Here is a 17,111-nt window from a genome sequence, read left to right as displayed (position 1 = left end):
AATCTCGATACCTCCTTCATTGTGCTGACGGGAGGTGCGAATCTATCTCCCTCCCGGGCAACAGCTCTTGATACCTGTACTGCGGGATGGAGACAAGCTGGTGGCAGCTCCATTATGTTCTGTGAAACAGTCACATGGGCATTTGTGGGTCCAGTGGAGCTCATGTAAGGCACCATGATGGCCAAGGAGTGTCATACACTGGTTGCAGAACCACATATACCCCTTCATGACAGTCATGTTTCCCTACAGCAGTGGCATTTTTCAACAAGATACTGTGCCTTATCACAAGGCCAGGAGTGAGGTGGAGTGGTTCAAGGAATACAGTGGTGAGCTCCAATTGACATGCTGGTCCTGTCAACTCACCAGATCTGAACCCGATTGAACGCATCTGGAATGTGATTGAACAGGGCATCAGAATTAATCCCCCACCCCTTTGAATTTATGGAAATTAGGCGACTAGTTTATGCAGATGTGGTGCCAACTCCCTCCAGCGACCTACCAAGGCTTCAGTGGTTTCATGCCAAGATGCGTTGCCTTTTTCTATCTGTGCCAAAGGTGGACATATTGGATATTAGGTAGGAGGTCATAATATTGTGGCTGGCCAGTGTATATCACTGGGAGAAAGATAGATACTGCCTGCAGTAAAATTAAAGAGGCCTTTGGAGAAAAGAGGAGTAGCTGTATCAATATCAAGAGCTCAGATTGAAAACCAGTCTTAAGCAAAGAAGGGAAAGCTGAAAGGCGGAAGGAGTATAGAGGGAGATGAGTGGAACACTCTCTTTGAATTTCTGAAGGTAGAAGGGTTAAAATAGAGGGAGCAAAAGGCTATTTACAACTTCTACAAAATGTAGGTGGCAGTTACAGAAGAGTGGAGGGGCATGAAAAGGAAGTGGCGATTGAGAAGAGTGGGAGACAGGGTTGTAGCCTGTCCCTGATGTTAATCAGACTGTACATTGAGCAAGCAGTAAAGGAAACCAAAGAAAAATTTGGCGGAGGAATTAAAGTTCAGGGGCAAAAAAATAAAAACTTCGAGACTTGCCAATGACACTGTTATTCTTCTGTCATATTATCTACAAACTTCACTTTGGATGTTGTATTTCTTAATGTACCCTTGATTAGATTTTCTGGTCTTGTTGTCCACCTTCATTTTGTCTGGTGGGTTAAAGTGTGTTCCTGTATCTGTAGAGCTGTAGGCCTTCTTGAAGTCAGTGAATGATTTATTGTAAACCTGATACATTTTTTATCATCCCATGAGGAAGTAAGTCCACTTTGAAAAGATTTTAAAAATATCACTGAGTGACATTTCGCTTTTGGCTTACATTTAAGAAAATTGGCAGCCGCACTTCTTTTCAAATCATTTGCTGGACTTTTTACCCATCAGTATTCTTACTAGTATGACTTTTTTTATAATTTTAACTGTGCACGACTCAAACCCAACAAGCCGTGAGCTTCGTGATTTCAATCGGTCAGTGGTTGCTTGATACAGCAATACAGCATGACCACTGAGCTATTTGTATACATCAGGAGAACTGATTACTGGTCAGGATTTACTATATAATGACGAATAGCTCTTTATTTACTTGTCAGTGGAGATTTACTTTGTAAGTACATGTATTTTTCATGTGCTGGCAATAATCCTACCCAGTCGAGTCTGAGTTGCATAACATTCTTAACTTTAGTAAGGGTGTGGTTACCTGCTCTGATATAATGGAGGTGGACTCTGCGGAGTTACATGAAGAATGGAAAAATATGGGTGTCACGGAAGTGCAGAACTATATGAGGAGAGTCAATGGCAAGTTGGAAAAATCAGCAACAGTTATTTTAACATTTAGTACTCTGGAATTACCTGAACATATCCTTGCAGGTTATATCCATCTTAAGGTTCGCCTGTTTGTTCCTCATCCAACGCGGTGTTACAGATGTCAAAGATTTGGCCATACCACTATGGGATGTAATCGGAGGGCAATGTGTTGCAATTGTGGAGGCTCAGCTCACAAATCAGGCAATTCTTGTACACTTCCTCTGAAATGTGTAAACTGCTCCAAGGATCATTCAATGTGGAGCAGAAAGTGTGTGGTTTACAACGAGGAAAGGAAAATTCAGGAGTTGAAAGTCAAGAGACGCATACTGTATGTTGAAGCTAAAAAAGCTTTCAAAGCTATGCAACCTCCAGTTTTTGCTACTTCTTTTGCTTCAGCCCTTAAGATGCCAATCGCCAGGTGTGATGCCTCACCACAAACTCAGACCACAGATTCAAGTACTAGCACATCGCTTGTCAGTTTATCTGTTGGGGAAATGCACCACTTGAAACTGAAGTCGTTCAGAAGCTGTCGGCAGTGGGCTTACCACCTAAGCCACATACCACTAACCACCATCAGAAGCCACTAAGCTGTCCCCGTAACCCAGGCAACCATTTCCTCCCATCAGTAAAGAAAAACGTCCTTAAAAAAGTAGTTCCAGGTCCAAGAAAGCGGCAGTTAAACCTTCAGATTGGTGACCTTTCTCCCTCTCTGATGGGGTACTATGCTTCGGAGGACATGGACTTACAATTGGAGGAACTGGAGAGCCTGGAACTGGCTTACGTTCCACCTGACCTCCCTGGTAAATCACCGTCTCCAAGAGAGAGAGAAAAGAACAACCATCACTAAACAATGGCTTCCACAGGGACTTCTGAATTGCAGTAGAATTTAAATGGATATAACTCACATTTGGAAGAATTACAGCTCCTTGTCCAGGAGAAATGGTTCTGCACCCGTTTACAAGAAATGCATCATAAAGCCATCAACACACCTGCATTACAGGGTTACCACCCATACAGGAATGATGATACTACTGGGGACAGGGCTAAAGGTGGAGTGGCTGCTTTCATTGATGGCAGATACCACTCCTCTCTTGTCCCTCTTACCACAGCCATGCAAGCAATTGCCTTGAAAGTTCTCGCACTCTTTAATATCACAGTGTGTTGTTTGTATCTTACACCTAATGATGCTTTGGATGCAGATGCTCTGGCAGAACTCTTCCGGGCACTCTAATGCCCATTCCTCCTTGTGGTGGATTTCAATGCACACAATGTGCTGTGGGGCTCGGCTACCTCTTGTTCCAGGGATTGGATGATCAAGCGACTTGTCCATTCAGAGAATATCTTCCTTCTGAATGCGGGTCAGATGACACACTTTTCCATAGCTACAGGGTCTTTTTCAGCCATTGACCTTTGTTTTTGTTCTCCAGCTATTGCAGACTCAGTTCAGTGGGAAGTGGCTCCAGATATTTACATTCTAGTGACCACCTTTCAGTGTGGATTCATCTGCTGACTAGGACTGTGGCTGACAGGAGACCATGTAGATGGATGATACAAAGGGCAAATTGGTTGCAGTATAGTTGACAGGCTAGTTTTGAACAAAAGGATTGTGCACAGGAGACAGTGGCCCATATCACTTGTGAGATCCAATGAGCTGCCACAAAGTCCCCCCTCCCCCCCCCCCCCCACCCCCGCAAGCCTAGAAACCATCTCAGGCTTGTACCTTGGTGGAGTGACAACTGTAGATTGGCAATCAGGTTCAGATGAACAGCTCTGCAGAACTTCAAACACTGTACAACTACAGAAAACCTTCATGCCTTCAGATCTGAGAGAGCACATGCGAGGCGAGTGATAAAAGAACGGAAGAGGGCTTCCTTGAGGGAATTCACAACTTCCATTAATCAGTCCACTTCCACTGCGCAAGTTTGAGAATCAATAAGATGGATTTCTGGCAAGGGCAGTACACATCCCCTTACGGCCTTTTTAAGTAATGGGGTCTTTGTGGACATGCCAGATGATGTGGCTCAGGTTTTAACTGAACACTTTTTTACTGTTACTACATCATCCAGACAAGCTCTGCTTTTCAGATGTTCCTTAGGACTGCAGAAATGAGGAAGCTCAATTTCTTCTCCACTAATGAGGAAGTCTAAAACCTTCCGTTCTCCATGTGGAAACTGGAATCAGCTTTGTTTGCAGCCAGACACTGTTCTAGGAACTGATGAGATCCATTGTGCCATGCTTCATCATCTGTGCCCTGGATTGGAAGGACTTCTCCTCTTGTTTCAGTCTGGTTTGATGGACAGTACCCCACAACTTAGAAGGAGGCAATATTAATTCCATTCTGGAAACCAGGCAATTACTGTAGCACCCATAACAGTGACCATTTACCAGAATGTAGCCCTTACCAGTTGTATGGCTAAGACTCTTGAACGCATGGTCAACTGCTGCCTCGTCTGGCTGCTCGAATCGTGAGGTCACCTGAGCCACTCCCAGTGCAGTTTCAGGTCCTATATGTGCTACCTTTCCACCCTTGGCTTAATTCTACTGGAGACGGTGATATGGGAGTCCTCCTTACGCTGGAACCATTTTGGTTTGTGCGTTTTTTTTTTTTACCTCAAAAAGCATATGACACTACTTGGAGGTACAACAACTTTCACCAACTTCGGATGCCTGCCACTTCTTATCCAATCCTTTCTTGAGGACTGTCATTTTCAATATTGTGTTGGCGATGCTTTGTCTGACTGCTGTGTTCAAGAGAATGGTGCCCCCAGCCAGTGTCCTCACATTATTTGCCATCGCTATTAGTGGTATTTCCTCTGCAGTCAGGAGCCCTGTCAAATGCCCTTTGGTTGTGGATGACTTTGCAATCTTCTACTCATCCTCTGAACTTACAACAACATTGAGGCAGCTACAGCTGACCATTAGGAGGTCGGAAACCTGGGCCGGTACATCTGGTTTTCATTCTCAACTGAGAAGACTACATGTGTCAATTTTAACTGTGTTCATCAAAGTTTTAACCAACCAGTGCTCACAATGGGGGACAATATTTTATGTTTTCAAGAAATTGTGCATTTTTTGGGTTTATTATTTGACTCGAACTTAACTTGGCTCCCACACCTGAAAGACCTACTAACAAAGGGCTTCCAGTCATTGAATAATTTGAAATGCCGTAGTGGAAAGACATGGGGAGCTGACAGGTGCCGCCTCCATTTTTATAGAGCATTTGTTCGATCATGTTTAGATTATGGCAGCATAGTCTGCGGATCAGCCCATCCTTCCTACCTTAGATGCTGTCCACCATGAGAGCATTTGGATATCAGCTGGAGCCTTTCGGACCAGCTCTGTTCCGAGTCTGTGTGCAGAGGCTGGTGAAGATCACTCTGGATTCGGCAATGTATCCTTTTGGCTCGACAGGCACTGAAAATCTCAGCATCACCTCAGTCATTGACATTTAGTTTAGTGGTCCAACCCTTCTTTGAACGGCTGTTCGGGTATCGGCCTCATGTGACCAATCCATTTGGGATACATGCCACAGACTGTCTCAAGGATATGGATCTATCAGGCATCTAAATACACAGCCAAGGATGGAATGCATTGCTGCCTTAGTGTCTTCAGAGGCCCAAAGTGATTTTAAACTTGACACAGTACAAGACAACTTGTACTTCAGATTTTATTTTCACAAAATTGTTTTCATCCATTTTAAGTATGTACCACAGTTTTATTGTTGTTTAAACAGATGAATCCCAGCAAGAGATTGTCGGTTGTTCTGCTGTTTTTCCTGACAGGATTTTTAAAGTGCATCTCCCAGAACAATTTGCAAATTATGATATGGAATGATATGGCATTCTGATGGCACTGGAGAGGGGTCACAGACATCACAGTGCAAGGTTTCTTGTCTGTTCAGACTTGCTTAATGCACTGCAAGCACTTCACCAAATGTATCCAGTAGACCAACTGATGATTCAGCTTATGCATGACCCCTTACAATGGCTCCAGCACTGCGACCAGGAGGTGGTCTTTTACTGGGTACTTGGCCACATCGAGATACGGTGCAACGACATGGCTGACCACTCTGTGAAGTTTGTGGCGTGTCACTTTCAGTTCAACGTATTGTGGCAACAAGTGTCCTGTATACTGATGTTAGGGCAGCCCTCAGTCTCAATGGAGATCTGCCACCCTCGTCGCAGATACTGATTCCAGTGTTACAAGGGTGGTGAAATTTTGTGGACTGTCAGTGCTCATTCCTAAATTGGTGGGGAAGGGAGGCAGACTTTAATACATTATAAACTGCTCCACATGTGGGGGCAGCCTTCGTCCCCACCCATGAGATTAGCATGCTGACTTTTTCTCAGGGTGCTGATAACCATGATGTCGAGCACCCCCACCTCAAATCATCATCGTCATCATCATCATCATCATGAAAATTAGTAACTTATCTTTGAATGAATCTGAATTGCTGCTAGAACGTGACAAATATTGGAAGCCTTTTCACCAAATACTTCTTTATAGTGAACCATTAACTGGCATGTAGTTAATAAAACTTCCTGCTTCAAAACCCTAAAATGAATGTATACTTGTTCTTTCTTTTTTGACTGTCTTTAAACTGAACAAAATTCTAGTGGGCAATCAATTTCTTTTCTTTTATACTTTATATTATACATTACGTTGAAATTGTAATAACATAAAACGTAGTTATCATTTTTGTTTGTGCCAAAATGGTAACTAAAAAATTCAACTATAGTCACATAGGGTCGCTAACTACATATTTAAGTCCATCTTTTAAATTTAACACAAATAACGGTTTTATTATTTCCTTTTCATACTCTCGTGGTATAGTGTTCTGAGTCACTTAAATATTTTGTTCCCCATATGCCTTTGCCTAGTGGTTACCCTATAGAGCAATAATGCAAAAAGCACTTCTGCCTGAAGACACCCAATTTAGTTTACCAAACAAAAATTGCTAGGCCACCACAGGTGCAAACCTTCTGTCCTATTCTCATCCCAATAAGTAACTACATGTAATACTCTGCTCAGAAGCTAATCACACTTATTCGGCATGGCCAAAGTGTTTTGTTTCAGAAGTATTTTATGCAAACAGCTATATATGAGCAACACTCTAGCTACACGTCTTCTGTAGACCTAAGACAATAGGTGTAACAAAAGTCTTAAACAAACTCTTCTGTACATAGTATGGGAAAAAAAGCAAAGGCTTCACAATTTGTGGCCATATATCTACTTTTATATACACTGTTTTGGGGCAGCTCTGTGGCGACAACTTGTCGTACTGTCTGCCAGTTACTGCCATTTCTGCAGCCAGATAGGATGCGATTATCATTATGGCCATGAAACATTATCTCCATATTCACATAAAAAAATATTACAACATTTGAATTGCACACTTATCATCTTAATAACAATATTCTCTCTGCTCGTGTACATTCCTCGATGTATATGACTCTTGGAGTGAACAGCCTAGAATATACAATATTATGACATATGGTTGATGACATGGAAGTTTTGGTCTGGCTGTGAGTCATGCACAGATAGCTAGATGGTAAGGCAATCGCTTGCGATAAGTGCGAAGTCTGGGGGTGAGTCCTGGTCCGGCACAAATTTTGATTGTTGTCATTCCATTCAAAAGTTTAGGAAAGTGTTCTGCATCTATTTTTATTGCATATTTTTGCATTAAGGTATTAATTTCAATTTCTGTAAATCGATAAACAGTACAGATCATTCAATAAATGAAAGAATCTAATCTGACAAGAGAACAACACTTTGGCTACCAAATTGTGATGAAACTGGAACAACTTGAGGGTGCATATTTTAAATACATCTTGCTACAGACACACACAATTTTCAGCATTTAGGACATCTTGCTTAATTACTCACAATCCATGTATTATGGCATAACAATCTTATATAAGTGTAGTCATGACTTTAGTGTTTTCAGTTCATAATTTTACTGTAAAGAACAGGGAATGTTTGAGACTTTGGCCATAATCAAATACTTTTAGAGGTGACTGTTTGCTACTCAGCTCCTTTATATAGAATATTTGTCTTTGTCCTCACCATAAGTGAAATGTGTTAACATAAAAATGTATGAACTATTAATCATTTCCAATGTGTGTTTCTTTTCAGTCATGAGTGTTGAATAATTGTTGTTGCTAATAACAGATGACATGTTTTATTTAGGCTGGGTTGCCCAAACTTCACAGATCCTCCGACAGTTCCTACTCCAAACAATGGAGCATCACATTCGCTCTTCTTTCCTGATGATGTAATTTTTCCAGGCCATCCACGATTCAAAACTCTCACAAGAAATATAAGGGAAAGAAGAGGAGAAAAAGTTGCAATTAACTTGCCAAGTAAGTTGCGAATTTTGTAGGCAATGATATCTGTAGGCTACTGTTAAAAAATTATGGAGACTCTTTGTAGTATACAGTAAACAACACAGAGACATTTTTATGTTAATGAGAGGTTATGTCTATATTGTATACTACTCAATATTCTATAATGGAATATTTATAATATAAAAAAATTACAATGACATACCAATTCATTACATTTCTTCTTTGCCTCCTAGCATATACTCCCAACAAATGAACACACAAGGATATCAGAGTCAAAGGATCTAATTCTGAATAGGGTTTTCAGAGCTCGGAATAACTGTTGTATATGACTAATCAAAGGCTGATGAGACGAGTATCCATATGCTACAGCACCTCAAATGTTATTTCATACAGTAATATCTCTCTGAGATTATCAGTTTTGAAAGACATGAAGATTGGCAAATTAAACAAGTTAACAAAAAGCTGGATGTTAATGGAAAGAGAACTGGCCAATAAAAATAAACTCCACTTCTTTAACATTTTTGAAATTGTTCTACTTTTTCTTTTTCACTTGAAACCACTTTGGATGAAAATTAATGACATCTGAACTTCTCAGCACAACTTTCTGAAAAGTTAATTTCCATTCTCTGGGAATATGTTAGTGTAATTGATTTCTGTGCTTGCAGCATAAAGTGTTACGTAGTTCTAGATCTTCCAAGTCTGCAGTTGTTTTCTTAAGAGTCAGTACAGTTGATCATGCGAAAAAGGCATGGCATGTGTGTTTATTTCATTTGCTAGGTATTTTTACACAGTTTTTTTAAAAGTTTGGTGATGGTTATTTCATACAGCAGTTTCTTGCATGTAATTGCTATTTTCATCTTTGCTTTTCACTTTAGATAGCTGTCCAGTTTTAACTCTTCATCCCAATATTTATTGTTCCTGTACTCTATGCTGCTAAAGTAGATCATAGATACAAGGTGGAATAGCAGTGCTGATTTACTGTAGTGTGAAAATTAAATGACAAAATGGAAGATTTTTAGAAGAAGAATAAACCTTAATTTGCTCTGTAAGGTTGGCAAGTTTGCCTAATATGTTCTTCAACAGACATTTTATTCAGAAAAAGTTCCTTTTCATCACTCTTCATCGTTTCTTGCATTCAGTTTGAGTGTCGGCACTGCCTTTCACTTCTGTTTGGATATCATTCTTGTCATAATCCTCTTCATCACCAGTTGTTTGACATGTATTGCTGGATAAAGAACTTCTAGACTTTTCTTCACATTGTGTTTCAACTGTACACATTAAAGCTGCCATTTTCTGATGTTGTCCCCCCCCCCCCCCCCTTTCCATTAGGTTGTTGTCAGTCTTTGCATGTATCTTGGAAGAAAGATGTATCCCATTTAATTTTGTTTAATTTCTGTTCCAATTCCACCAACCTTTGTTTGGATTCTAAAGTTCTGTGTTTATTCGTCCTAAGTAAAAAGTAGTAGAACCAACTGGTTTTTTAAGATTTTTGCAATTGTCTGTGTAAACAGACTCCATGTGGCATGATGCAGGCACAGAAGTAACTGGGTAAGCCTTACAATCTGAAGCCATTGTTTCAACTCTCATAGTCCACCACTCTCAATACTCTTTCGGACACACTCACAGGAATACTCCTCTCTCAGGAACTGAAATATGTCAGCAGGGCAGCCAATAAACTTGCCCATAATATACTATAACCTGAGTCACAAATGATGGGCGTCAGATTTAGGCTTGTTCTGTGTACCTGCATCGCACATTCTTCAACAGCCAATGAACGTACAATAGTGATCAAAGTGGCCCTGCTGTGAATGATGCAGCTGATGCAAATGTCAAATGTGATCATAGTGAGTTGTTTAGTGAACTTTTATTCCATTTGTCATGCTTTGTTATCGCTGAGGATGGTGGTAAGTGACAAATTCTACATAAGCAAGTGAGAGACATAATTTGCAGGATTCACACTTTCTTAAAGCACGAAAGTTATGTATGCACATACTGAAACTGTCACTTGGAGCCAGCAACATTACAATCCCCACCCGCACCTTGACCTGTGGTACCTGTCATCATCGTGAGTCGGTCTGTAGCCAGCCAGAGCCCAAGAGTTTGGCAAGGTACCAACACAGTGCTACACTTTGCAGTCTCAATTGTGCATTGCAATAGTTTTCAATAAATTCATTCAGAATTACATTTCCTTTGACAATCTTTTGAAGACTATTGCACCAAAGCACTTTACCCTTAGCAGTAGCATTTTGCTTTGGCTAGAGTACAATTACTCTGTCCATGGCTCTTGTGTGCTGATGTTAGTCTTAGCCAATGTAGCCAGTGAGAAACACTGAATCTAGTGATTTCTTTTGCTGGAAGATATGGATTGATTACATTTGTTTTTGACACGAATGGAAAAGGCTAGATGTGCTAACAGCCTTGTAGTGTAGCCTGAGATGTAGATTAGGTTGGAATGTGACAATTTGGTTGTGAGCTGATAAACCTGAAGAATGTAAATGGAGGAAACCTTGATCTGCTGATGGACTAACATCTGTAATCCAAGGCCTAGGTCAGGTCAGTATGTGACAATTTTCTTGTGAGTCGGTATAGCGAACGAATGTCAACATGAAAATAAAGTTGCTGTAATAGATTGGTGTTTACTGTAGCTCAAGACACTTGTCTCATTGCAGCAATTCAAACAACAGGAAGTCTAAGTTGGAATATCAACAATTATGGAAATGATAGATAGCAACTCACTGTTAAGATGACAGGAAGAGTTGCAAGGCACAATGAAAAAGACTATTACACATTAAGCTTTCAGTCGAAACCTTCATCACAAAACACACATGCGTTCACACAAGCAAGCACACCTCTCACACACACACACACACACACACACACACACACACACACATCACCATTATTTCTGGCTGCTCGGGCCAGGCTGAAAGTGAAATCCATTGAAGGAAGCAACAATCGCTAGTGGGGCAGGATAGGGTGATGGATAGGAGTTTGGTGAGGGAAGGGGAAAGAGGAAGCAGTGCCGTATGGCAGAATGTGTAGGAACTAGAGGTGGCAGACAGAGCTACCTGGTGCAGCATCTGGAGGCTGTGGAGCAGGAGGAGAAGGGAGGATGAAAGAAGGGAGGCGAAAGGAAAGCAGCAAAGGAAGGAAAAAGATCAGTAAGTTTAATAGAAAGCATCGCACAATGAGGATGAGGACGTGAGTTGGGAGGAGGTCATAGGACAGTTGGGTAGAGACAGTTGGGTAGAGACAGTTGGGTAGAGACAGTTGGGTAGAGACAGTTGGGTAGAGACAGTTGGGTAGAGACAGTTGGGTAGAGACAGTTGGGTAGAGGATATGGGGAAGGTAGGTTACTGTAGCATGAGGGCGGGATGATTTTGGGAGTGGAGAATTTGTTCTAAAGATAACTCCCATCTGCAGAGTTCAGAAAAACTGGTGGTAGAGGGGAGGATCCAGGTGGCCTGGGTTGTGAAGCAGCCATTAAATCAAGCACATTACAGTCAGCAGCATGTTGTGCTAAATGGTGGTCCACCTTCCTGTTTGCTGAAGCTTGGCAGTGGTCATTTGTCTTGGTGGATAGCTGGTTGCTTGTCATACCAATATAAAAAGTTGAGCAATGATTGCAGCAGAGCTGGTACACCACATGGCTGCTTTCACAGGTGGCCTGGCCTGGCCTATGGTGGGGTACAATAGGCTTGTGCAGGAATGGCCAAAAGCTTGATGTGTAACGGTCTTTTCATTGTTCCTGTCTGCAACTCAGTCTGTGATCTTAATGGTGAGTAGGAATTTCTCTTTTCCATAATTGTTGATATTGCAATAATTTCCTTGTATGTTTTATTTCTGAATTGCCAAAAATTCTGACAATGTAGTTGAGTTTTAACCTAATAGTAAACTATACCAACTAATTATATTTATGACCCATTGGAAATTATGAGCAAGAATTCTGATTGGCTACTGACTTGTGAATCATATTCAGTTCCCATTCTTCATAATACGAACTGTTACCAATATCAGCATGCAACCCAATGGTTGTGGACACTGAAGGTACACTTTTATCCTTTGGTTCTTGCAGTAAACCCTGTTCCTAACAACTGGACCTGTCAATGGTGTGCTTCTGGGTGTTCAGAGTAGTTCTTTCCATTTTATGCAAAATATTTCATCGTCCGATCCTGTCATTGTCTTCAGGTGCTGCTGTGTGCTCACTATTGGAGCACACACAACAGTGCAACATATGGCACCTGCAAGGATGACTGGTTTGGTCATTGTAATATTGTGCATAAAATGGAAACAATTAGGAATCACACAATTAATCACACCGAGAAAATCTGAGAGGTCACAACTGGACATGTTATCAGTAAAGTTATTCATTGACTGTAGATGCCTTAACTTTTTACTGTCGTGCGCCCCCAAAACCCCTCTACCCCTCTACTACTACTACTACTACTGTTTAAGTAATACTGAAAGGTATCAACGAGAGAGAGAGAGAGAGAGAGAGAGAGAGAGAGAGAGAGAGAGAGAGAGAGAGAGAGAGAGATTTTATCAACTAGAAAATCTGTAGTGCTTAACAAACCAAAATACCTGAAGGTCACTCTCTTGGTTGTGAGTTCCATTATAGTGTGATTTTGCAATTCGCAATGGAAGCGGGGGTGGGGGGGGGGGGGGTCATTTATAATACAGGGATCAAGCTTCAGTAGTTCATGCTGCTGAACGAACTTTAAGTATATACTTTGGTAACTTTACAATGTTTCACAAATATTTTATTCATGTTCTTTTGTACACAAATGAGTATGCATCAATTGTTCAATGGCTACATAAAACCTTATGCTCAGGGTTCAATCCCAATTGGTCCAAGGATTTTTTTTCTGTCTCATTTTGATTCTTTCACTTCTTTGCAATCATCTTTTTATACGAAAAATGTCAAAATGCACTGTGTTTTGGGGTTCATGTTAAACTGTAGTTCCGTAGTAACTGGCAGGGTAAGTCTGTTTGAAGGTCAGACGAGGGCGAGAGCATACCACCTCCAACAGGGCTGTGACTGGTAAAGCATTTCAGTGTTTTAACCAGCATTTGTGATGAGGGCAGCTTTATTTTAAGCCTCTGAGTGTACATATAGATTATTGATGCATTTATGCCATTTTTTGTATTGAGGTCATTTACATGTTAATTGTCTAGTGGTTTGGTAATGAATTTTGTCATTTCAATATCAGTAATTTGCACTTAGAGTTTGGAGGCAGCTCTAGAAACATAAATTAAATCAGCTGTTGATATCGTTTGATGTTTGTGCTGGTGTAAAAAATGACAGCCAGGTTTCTCTTTTTTGTCATATCTTTTGCCCTCTTTTACAATGACTTGTGTTGTTTAGTGATTGGTATGTGGTGATGGTGCAATAAGTAATGAAAATATCTTGTCTCTTTGTTTCGATACCATTATATTCAGTTGATACCTAAGGTGAGAATTAGAAATTTTTGCATAACGTGATTGTATCGTGTGGTGGTATGCTGAATGAAAAATTAACTTTTTTCGTTATGCTGTGATTTTAGTTGCTCAGCTCAAATTCATTATAGAAAAGATACTTGCCTGTGTTCAACATAACGAGTCTTGTGCTGTCACACAAACATACCTATTTTCATGCACTAATTTGAGAGTCGTGTTGTCATGTGTTCTGGATTTGTTATGACTGTTACAGTTCAAAAATTATAATAATGTAACGGTACATCATCTTTATGGAAGTGTAGTAATATTCTCAAATATTGTGTTTGGAAACTCTTGTAACTTTAAGAACTTATTGTCTTTGTATTCATCAGTGTAAAAACTATGTTAGTATTAGTAAGACTAGTAATGTATTTCCCATTGTTTGAGGACTCGGTTGAAGTGTAAATTATACCTCATAGTTGTTTATATAAAACACAGGTTTTTCTGAAATTAAATAAGCCATTTGAGATGTTTGATAATTATATCACTTAAATAATAATAACAGTAACCAGTTAAGCAACATCATGGGTTTGTGGGTTGGAGGTGCCCGATGAAGAGCTTATCAGTACCAAAGCAGCAGTTGTCATAATCCCTTAACTGTTGTGGCACTACTGAGACTAGACCATATTGGTAGTGGCTGTTTAGGGAAGAGGTTAGACACACAACCAAGGTTCCAACCATTTATTTATTTATTTTAAAAAACACCACAGTAAAAATTGTGCATTTGTTGTTTTGAAACAAAAATACCCCTGCAGAATTTACAGTAGCAACTTTACCACTTGGAAGTGCCCATTACATTAACAAGACAACTTCTTACTATCACAAATTTGACAGAACTGATTTTAAAAGGAGAAGAAACTCTGCAAAAAATTACCCTTATGTTAACAAATGAGATAAAATACTGACAGATGCCTTTAAATCACATTTGATTAAAACTTCAGCCGTCCAAAAGAAATAAAAAAAATCACAGTGGGGAAGAGTACAATACATAAAAGGGTTGCCCATGTCGGCAACGTATCTGTAGTAGCTCACTCTTACTGCAATTGCTCCAAATTTGCTTCAGCAGCTCTGCTGATCGGAATCTATTACTTTTGGCTATTCACATCAACAAAAACTCAAGTCCGTGGCCATGCCCCTTATTCACATGAACAAGTTTGCTTTCTTACTTAAATGCAGAACATTCCTGGGAACATAAGTACTGTAGGAACAATTCAAATGATTGGTTTACACACACCCACAGCACCGTTTTGCAGCAAGTAATCTCAGACGAGATGTATGAAATAGCAATGCCTGTGCTATTAAGGAGTACAATGCAGTGTTCCTTCAGACATGGATGCGTGTCTGAAGGAACACTGAATGATACTCATTCACAACACAGGCACTGCTAATTTGTATTTATTCGCCAGTACCAGGGCCCCAGCTCTAACTAAATATGCCCGTCCTGGATCAGAATATGCATAACATAAGAGTGCTGGAACTTTGGGTGTGACTGTGATTTGTGTAGGACAGCTGAAGTGGTTAAGGTGACTGTTTACGTAAAGTGGGAAATCCAGGTTTGAGTTACAGTCCGGCTCAGAGTTTCATTGTCGTCATTCTAATATACAGCTGACAAATATTCGTATTGACAGTTGCGAATACATTCCTGTAAGATATCATGCTCCACTAATTCCTTGCAATTGTGAGAGCGAAGCCAGAAAGGTAGTCATGAAACAGTCACATGTAATTGATAATTGTTCTAGTCTGACAAGGTGGTATCCATATAGGAAGAATCCACAACTTGCCCTGTCCTATGTACACACATAAAATGCCACCAATGCCTGACATACAGAACATACCATGAATATACAGTCACATTGAGTCCACTTAGTTATAACATGCTTTGGTATGGAGTGAACCAACGATCATATATTCATATCCATCACATGATGCTGGACACACCAGTTATGCTTGACAGAGGGTCCTAATGCTCCGCTCGAGGGTAAATACTCTTAGTATTCTTGCCATTACATTTGTCTCTTGCACTACTTCTACTCAGAAGAACTAGCACCCTGTACTACACAGACACTTCTGAAACTTAGGTGACACACAAACAACTATCCAACAGCCACAATCAAGAGCAGCAACTGTACCATTCGACTCACCTTTGTGCTCGCTCAACATCAAAGTCCAGTGTACTCACAAAACCCACTTCATATCTCTGTTTCAGTGGTGGTACCAACATTTGTCACACTATTAATTTCAGTTCCTGCGTCTTTTGTTTCTGAAACTTAGCGATATCACGGCGTACTCGCTTGAAACAATTTTTTCATCAACTATTTATTAGCAAAAATCCAGTTTGCATCTCTCACTTTTTTAATGAAAGAGGAATAGTCCTTAAATGTTGCTGTTCAGGATTGATTCTGTTGAGTGATGATGTTTACACCAAATACTTGCTGTAAAAAGGTGAACTCTGATTATTGAAGCCCCATAAAAGACAGCTGAGAGTTTTCCACACATTGTCTGAACAGAACATTCAAAAGCATTTTATTTAGCTTTTTATATTCTCCAAATAATGAGTACCAATAGATTATTTTATTTATTCATTTATTTATTTTGGTTCATCCAAGGATGATAGGAATTGTCATGGCAATACAATGAAAAATAATAACTCGAAATATAAATGTACATGAAGTACATGACTATGCTCTATAAAGATAGGACAGGTGGTTGGTTGTGGCCTTGTTGAAGGTAACATCCTGGGATTTGCCTGAAGACACAGAAAAACCACACAAAATCCAAATCAGGATGGCTGAACAGAATGAACTCCAGCCTCCCAAATATGAGGTCAGTGTCTTAACAGCTGCACTAACTCATTTGGTTTGTTCCTTTTATACATTGGTCTTTGATTTAAACACATTTGTATAAGATAACTTGTAATATAAAACATTATTTTGCTCTTTGTCACACAAATTAAGGACACTCACTGATGGCTTCTGGAGCATGAAGGTGCTGCAACAACCATTACATTACCTCCAGTCTGATTGGAAAACTTGACTCCTAGGTCACAAATATTCAACTATGCTCCATGTTTGTCTTCCTGTCCTTCCCTTTGTCTACCTGCAATTTATTACACACTGCCCAATTGTAAACACCCTTAAAGGTTTCATTTACTTTCTGTAATAGGAAGCTATTGTGTTTTATCTGTGACAAAAATGTTACTGTCATCAGTGAAGAGAACTTTTTCTCTATGCCTTATACCACCTGGAAAGTCATTGACATTTGTTAATAGAATTTGACCAGATACACTTGCCTGAGGAACATCTATGTTTGTGTGCTTCTTGTTTGACAATTGGTTTTACTAAACATTTATCATCAGTCTGATATGAGTGTGAACTTTTCTCTACCTTTTGCAACTTGCTTCCCAGAAAAGACTGGAACCAGTTGTTTGCTATTCCTCTTAGATTTAGCATTTCTTGCGTGTTTGGTAGTATTTTATGGTCAACAGTGTC

At 40.0% G+C, this 17,111-nt stretch overlaps 1 protein-coding gene across 1 annotated transcript in view; it reads left to right on the top strand.

Moving 5' to 3' along the window:
• LOC124595461 (glutamate--cysteine ligase catalytic subunit) overlaps positions 1–17,111 on the top strand; it is a 123,970-nt gene that overhangs the window by 13,967 nt on the left and 92,892 nt on the right. The window contains exon 4 of the mRNA XM_047134210.1: positions 7,991–8,163. Within this exon, the coding sequence (XP_046990166.1) occupies positions 7,991–8,163 (173 nt within the window). The remainder of the gene's footprint in view (positions 1–7,990; positions 8,164–17,111) is intronic.

Source organism: Schistocerca americana, chromosome 2 (genome assembly GCF_021461395.2).
Source record: "Schistocerca americana isolate TAMUIC-IGC-003095 chromosome 2, iqSchAmer2.1, whole genome shotgun sequence".
Classification (NCBI taxonomy): domain Eukaryota; kingdom Metazoa; phylum Arthropoda; class Insecta; order Orthoptera; family Acrididae; genus Schistocerca; species Schistocerca americana.
This window is presented reverse-complemented; position numbering and strand designations above follow the sequence as displayed.